This window comes from Polistes canadensis, unplaced genomic scaffold (assembly GCF_001313835.1).
Source record: "Polistes canadensis isolate GaletaPanama2010 unplaced genomic scaffold, ASM131383v1 scaffold_12, whole genome shotgun sequence".
In the NCBI taxonomy this organism is placed as follows: domain Eukaryota; kingdom Metazoa; phylum Arthropoda; class Insecta; order Hymenoptera; family Vespidae; genus Polistes; species Polistes canadensis.
The window spans coordinates 430,622-437,936 of record NW_014569559.1 but is presented as its reverse complement, the minus strand read 5'-3'; the positions used below and the strand labels follow the sequence as shown (position 1 = coordinate 437,936).

Sequence of the window (7,315 nt, the reverse complement as noted above, 5' to 3'; positions counted from 1 at the left end):
TTACGTATCTCCTATTTTGTTAAATGTTATCTCACATATCAGGTACTAATGTACGTGCTACGATAAAAAAGTGAAGAGAATAAAAAGGGTAAAGGCAGAAGCGTGATAGAAAAAATTCTTTTTAACAAGGTAAGCGTAACAAAAAATTATACCGGTATATTGTAGACAAAGGTAATAGATAGATAGACAGATTGATAAATAAATAGATCGATCGATCGATCGGATATGAGTCTGCGCATGTGCGTGCGCTAGGTTCGCTTGTGCATCTGCGTGTACGTTGCGTGTGTGATACGCATGGGGGGTCATTGTCTCGTGGTGGAACAAATTAGGCAGTTCTCTTAGAGAACTCCTACGTCGAACACGTCTCATACGATCGATCTATTATCGCAAGCGAGAAGAAGAGGAGAGATTGGATAAATAAATATTACAATAAAAAAAAAAAAAGAAGAAAAGGTAATAAAGGTATTCGCGCTTTTTAATCTAAACTTATTGTATGCACGAGTGTGTCCATGATTTATGCGCATGGTTGTTTCGCAACGCGTGTTTATATATAATTATTAGCTTTCCTTCCCTTGTATTTTTCTTAAAACTTAAGGAATAATTAGCGTAGCTTTATATTTTAGACTTTTAGAAGACGGCTTATTTCGTACTCCGCGACGACGCGAGATAATTATCATCGTGCGATCAAGTTTCCTCGCTTAACAACATAACACTTCCTTTTATCTTTAACAACAACAGTAACAACGTGTTCTAAGATTGTTATCTGGGATAGGTCTTTGGCGCTAGGACCTCCTCCCATCTGCGCGCACTTCATTTTTTTTTTATTTTTTTATTTTTCTTTTTTTACTTTACTTTAATTTACTTGAATTTACTTTACTTTAATTTACTTTATCTTAATTTAATCCGTTTTATACTTTTTTCTTTTTCTTTTCTCTCTCTTTTTCAATTATATTTATCCGTATCGTATGTATATTTATATATATATATATTAAACATATTTATACACCTAATCTCTCAAAACCGACAAGTTGAACTTTCAACGTCGACCGTTTTTCCTTCTATTTCTCTCTCTCTCTCTCTCTCTCTCTCTCTCTCTCTCTCCCTTCTTCTCTCTCTTCCGAGAAAGGGAAAGAAAATCGTAGAAAAATGATCGTTAACATTTTCCATTCGTCATTTCCGCTTCCGGTTTTGGATTGATGGGATGCGTACGGTATATGCGCATACACTTGCCGGCAATTATGCAACACTTGGAAAGTAGAAAAACTTAGTTAGTGAAAGCGCCTCGGAAATATTCGATCTCACTTTATATTTATTTTTTTTTCCCCCCCCTAACGAAAAACGTCCTGCCAGTTAGGATCATTTATTTATCCTCCCCCTATTCGTTTCATTATCTTCTGTTAATTATATTTGTTTTCGTATTATTTTACGATCGTGCGGGACGTTTTATTTTGACAGCACGCACGTTAATCCCACCGCTTTTTTTTCATTTATTTAATTACGATTAATAATCATTTACTTATATATATATATGTATATTTTTATTCGTGTGTGTATATATTATGTATAGTTTACCGTTTTGCAAAAAATTTGTCGGAGCGTCAGAACGTCGAAGCGAACAATGCTACCAGATGATGGACTCTTTTGATATGATCTAAAAAATATGACGATTCATTTACAAATTATATCTCGAAAATTGATATTTCAGGCACAAAATTACGCGTTAGAAAATATTTATTCTCATCTCCTGAGGGGGTCTGAGGGAGGAGGAGCGGGCGGGTGGTCGGGGGATTTTTTCTTTTGTTAAATCGAACAATCATCTCAACTTCTATCCCTCATTTTCAAACTTTGCCATCTTACATTAGAATATTGTTCATTTATTTGGACAATTTTTTCAAAATTCGTCGAACAAACGACGCCTGACGCTCCACGACTCGTATTAACCCTTTTTTCTCCCCTATTTCTCATTTTTTTCTTTTTCTTTTTCTTTTTCTTTTTCTTTTTTTGACTTTACATATCGTTCATCGCGTTACATACATATATATATTTATAATTATATTTATTAAATGTATTTTAATTTTTTAATTTTTTTTCGTCGAGCGTTATTACGTCCTCAAAGTAAGGTTATTTTTAGAATATTTCATTGTTTTCCACAATACATCATCGTCTCATCGATTTTAAATTAATTGTCTTTTATCTTTCTCACTTTACGTGGAAGTAACTTATGCATGTAGTATGAATACGCACGTATATAATATCCCTATATGTATAATTATTAAATATCGATGCATGTACAATATAACGTTAACCGACATACATGGTATTTTTTATTTATTTTTTTGTTTTATTTTATATTAATTTTTTTTCCATTTATTTTATTTTCTTTCACTCGCAGATATCCGATCTACAATTTCGTAGGATACACATAGGACTCGCTTCTCTTTGGGATAAACTACCCTTTCTCTTTTTTTTCTTTTTCTTTTTCATTAATTCGCGTCGCGTTCTTATACGGCCTCGTCGTTTTTTTCTTTGTACGTGAATTTGGATGTACGTATATATGTGTATGATTTTTTTTCTCTTACGTATTTACCTTACGTGTCGCGTGTATGTGTATGCGTGTATGTATGTTACAGTGGTCGGTAGTGAGTTTATACAAAGTTTAAAATAGCCCTTCTTAAAAATGAGAAGAACTCGGTAACTATCTATTGCATTGTTGGTGCCCGATTGTGTATTTTTTTTCTTTGCCCTAATAATAATAATAATAATATTAATTCATTTCAGTTTCCCCCCGCGCAACGATTATTTTAAATAGCATCCACCCTTTACGCGGTCTAATGCCATCACTCAAATACATTTGCCCGTTATAACACGAAAGGACAATGAAAATCGAAGAATTATTTCGTTGCGTTTTTCCTTGTATCTTTTTGTTTTCTTTCGTGTTCTTTTTTCTCTTTTATATTTTGTTGTTGTTGTTTTTGGGAAGGGATTAATTATTCGTTCCTTCTCCTTGTAATCACTCGTTGCAAAAACCTGTGTTTCAATGGGGCTTCCTTCCTCCTTCGTTAGTATCGTACTTGATATTTGTAGGCACAAATTGAATTTAGAAAGGACCGAGAAAAAAGTCGCGCGTACGTTTCACGGTACGTGTTAGAATATATTTCATGTTAATAATAATAATAATAATTCTTTTTTTTTTTCTATTCATTATTTTCATTTTCATCAAATGTTTCTTTTTTTCTTTTTTTTTTCTTTGCATTGTAAAGGTCTCGCAATTTATTCTCGCAGCATTTCATCTCTTTCCAACCTCTCCGTATTTGATTTCGTGAAAATTTCTTATCTCCGGATGGAAGAGAGAGAAAGAAGGATAGAAAATGAGAAACAAAGAGAAAGAGAGAGAGAGAGAGAGAGAGAGAATGAATGAGAAAGAGGATAAGGGATATAGAAGGATACTTAATCGTAAAGAAAAATATCTGTGTGTATCTGTGTCTGTGTCTGTGTCTATGTATGGTGTGTGATATATATATATATATAATGCATAATAATAGAGAAAGAGAATATAAGAGAGTGATAAAGAATGAGAGGTTTCAAATGGACCTCCATTATTTATCTTTATCGGCGAACTAATACGAGGAGCTAATTAGGCACTGAACCTTGCCCAAACATCATCCTCATCGTGTTCTCTCTCTTTTTGTTCATTTTAATTCTTTTTGTTTTACCATATATATATACGTTTTGTTCTCCCTAAGAGTAAGCAAAAAACGTTGTAAAATTGAAGGTCCTTCTCCTCCTGTTGTTTGCGAAGGAGCTCCGAGATTTAGAAAAATCTTCTTGTTAACCTTCGCAGGAGAGACGAAAGAACTGGTCGTCCGTGATTCCGCGATGGCAGAAGGTAAGGAAGCAATTCGATGCTCGTGGTGGATTCGACGGAATTTCTTTCTTCTTATTTTTATCGAGGAAGAGAAAAAACATCTCTCTCTTTCTCTCTTTCTTTCTCTTTTTTTTTCTCTCTCTCTCTCTCTCTTTCTCTCTTTCCTTCTGAATTCCTCGCTCGCTTGCTTGCTTGCTTGCTTCCTTGAATTGATTTTTAACGTCTGGGCGATCTAGGCCGATCCTCTTACGATCACAGAACTGTTTCCATCTCTGCAATTTCCGTTCTTACCCCTTCCGCGCCAGGAATTCTAAAATTAAAAAAATAAAAGAGGAATGAAATGAAAGTCCGGGAAAAGAAATATATTCTCGTAGAAAAATGTGATGGTATCATAATAATATTATATAATATTTAATACTTTATAGCGTGTGTGACATAAGAGTTGAAAAGTTTAAATAGAGAAAATATGAGAATAGAAAGGAAGAGAAAAGATAGGACGAATGACCAACCTGTAAATCTCCGTGGGTAAAAAGGTTTCCGCGTACTCGGTGCTTACAACATGGTTGGTGCTCATATCTCTCGGCCTGGCAACCTCGACCGCGTCGATGAACCTGGGTAAAAAATGATGACAAAAGTGAGAGGAGAAACGTTGCTTCCCGAGTTGAATTCTTCGATGCGTATAAATGTTCTTCTTTTTTTTCCTTTTTCTTTTTCTTTTTCTTTTTCTTACTTTTTTAACAACCCCCCCAAGTACACCCACGCGTTCGCGGATGCACACTCGTATACAGATACCAATTACACGGTCCAACGAATAAGACGATACATCTTTGTTCCGTTCGATGAATGGACCGACATAGAATGGACCGACATAGAATGGACCAACATAGAATGGACCCATCTCGTTATGGGCCAATTCTTTATTATCTAATCTATCTCCGATTTCTCGAATTTGTCATTTTTTAACTGGCATGCCTCATGCTTTACGAACACATCGAAGTGTAAAAATATAGTTTCGTGATAAAGTACAAATATATATGAGAAAGTGTGAATATATTTATATGTGTGTATATATATGAGATAAAAATTCGAATGCATATATGCAGAAGATCTAACAATCTCTACAAGCGAAGCAGCTAATCTACGATCGGGCTCTCGGGGAGTCCTCTCCGAGTCTCGGAGAACGCCTTGAAATCGTCTCTTGCAAATCCTCGTCGAAAAAAAATACATACAAAGTCTCTTTTTTCATTTGACTGCATATTTCTTGCAAAATTAAAAAAAAAAACAAGACAAATTATGTCGCGTTCGCAACGCACGTCCGAGACTCGTCGTTGGTAACGTAGGAACTGTCCTGATCAATATTCGATTCTCCCGACAAAAAAGCGGTGATTTTGAACAAAGTAAAGAACAAAAAAAAGAAAAAGAAGTTGGCGGAAGGTTCCTACGTCACTTCTTTACGTGACCTTAGATTCGTTACTTATTTTTCGATTTCTTTTTAATTATCTTTATCTTTTTTATTTAATGTTCTTATCACATATTTCTTTTTTACTTTTTTTGTAGTTGTATTATTATTGTTGTTGTTGTAGTTGTTGTTGTTGTTTTCGTAGAGCGGACTTACGAATCGATGTATGGGGGTAACGGATGCGGCGGTTCGACCGTCAATGGTTCCGGATGTCGCTGCCGCTCCGAACTTTGAAAGCATCCTCGCCACCAGGCCAGACTTCCGGTTTTCCTCCTTTAAAAAAGCCGACGTGCCAGGATATGTGCCAGGATATTGCGCCAGGTCTCTTTCCATCATCATCATCATCATCATCATCATCATCATCATCATCATCATCAGAGAAAGCAATCTTATGTCCTCGTCGATTCCTTTACAATATCTTTTGCTATCGTTTTGCGACACGCGACGTTAACTTCGACGATAAAAGTTTTTTTAGTTCTTTGGGAAATGAAACGAAACGAAACTATCCGCGCAACCCTGACTCGTACTTACTTTCTTACTTTTGTTCCGTACGCGTTCTCAATTTCGATCTCTCCGGTCTTATCATTTTTCTTGACTTTATCAAAACTTCTTCTTTTCATATATATATATATCTTATTTCGATCTTTATAGACCGTACGAAAGATATTTCGTTTTCGCGAAATTTCTCATTTATATTTTACCAAACGAAAAGCATGGACACGATAAAAGAGACCCCAACCCCGCCCCTTCCTCTTCCCGGATCCGATGGACTAACATGGATAAACCTCTCCCCATTCTTTTTCAAACTATCCGCGTAAGAAAAGTTTTCGGATCGCGAGTAGACAAGAATTTATTCTTTTTTATTCCGCATTACCATTTACCTTCAACCCCTGCCACCCTTCTTTTCTCTCGTCATATCTCACCGAATTCTTTTCCGTTTTCAAGCTATTTCTTTCCTCGTTCTTATGAAATCTTCGTTGTTTCATCGATAACATCCCGAACTCCGGACTTCGATTCTATTAATTTTCGATAAATAAAAGATAAATTTAATACCGAGACTAGTTCGCAATGTAATTTTTCAAGAAAGTTAACTTAGAAAACTTAACGAAGTGTAATATTCTCTCTTGCTATCATTTTTATATCCCTTGAGAATGTTTCTTTTTCTTTTCTTTCTTTTTGATCCTTTCTCATTAATCATTAAGACAACAGAAAACTTAGCGCAATCGTCGTGTTCAAACGAAATCGTTAAAAGCCACGCGCCTGGATTTTTGTTTTTCATTTTCTTATATGATGCATTTTACAAACGAGATTACGCAAAGAGACAGGTGTAAGTATATACATGTGTACATACTCGAGTAACAAAAATTCGGTGATATTGGAAAATACGCGCGTGCATGCTGGTGCGAGCTAAGTATTCAGCAAAAGAGTGACATGAGAGTATTATATATATTGTGTTTTATATATATATATATTTTTTTGTTTTGGTTTCTTTTTTAATTTTCAACTCTCGGGCTAGAAACAAGATAGAATCAATTCGACTATATGAGCTTTACATGCGTAGATGATAATAATAATAATACGGGAATCAAGTTTGGCTTTACGATCAAGTATATAGATATACGTGTACTGATAAAGATTAACCCTTTCGTTAGAGCATGCATTGGCACGAGTATCGTATCGTTCCATAGAAAATTCTTCGACCCCTATATATATATATGGGGAGAATCGGTTGATATAATTCATATGGGACCTTTGCATGAACGACCAGTATATGAGTCATTAGTATAACGAAAGGATTAATTCAAGTAGAATAATTGAAAATATATGTATAAAAAGCACTTGGAGCAAAGATTCGATGTATATACTGTCGATAGATTGATAGATAAAAAGCTTGCGAGTATTGTTCTGCAAAAATAAACAAGAAAAAATAATAGAGAGTAAATTAAAAAAAAAAAAAAAAAGGAAAAAGAATGTGACAGAAAATAAGAGAG

At 34.9% G+C, this 7,315-nt stretch overlaps 1 protein-coding gene across 7 annotated transcripts in view; it reads right to left on the bottom strand.

The window, feature by feature from the left end:
* Window positions 1-1,312: 1,312 nt before the first annotated feature.
* The window catches only part of LOC106793249 (glutamate receptor ionotropic, NMDA 2B), a 59,935-nt gene continuing 53,932 nt past the window's right edge, over window positions 1,313-7,315 (bottom strand). For 5 of the 7 annotated variants that reach the window (XM_014760031.1, XM_014760033.1, XM_014760037.1 and 2 more), the window contains 3 exons: window positions 5,481-5,597; window positions 4,375-4,476; window positions 3,995-4,175 (listed from right to left, as the gene is read on the bottom strand). In XM_014760031.1, coding sequence (XP_014615517.1) covers window positions 4,118-4,175; window positions 4,375-4,476; window positions 5,481-5,597 — 277 coding nt within the window. In that variant the 3' untranslated portion in view covers window positions 3,995-4,117. Of the gene's footprint in view, window positions 4,176-4,374; window positions 4,477-5,480; window positions 5,598-7,315 lie in introns of all 7 variants that reach the window. The other 2 variants (XM_014760034.1, XM_014760035.1) reach the window with 1 other exon arrangement.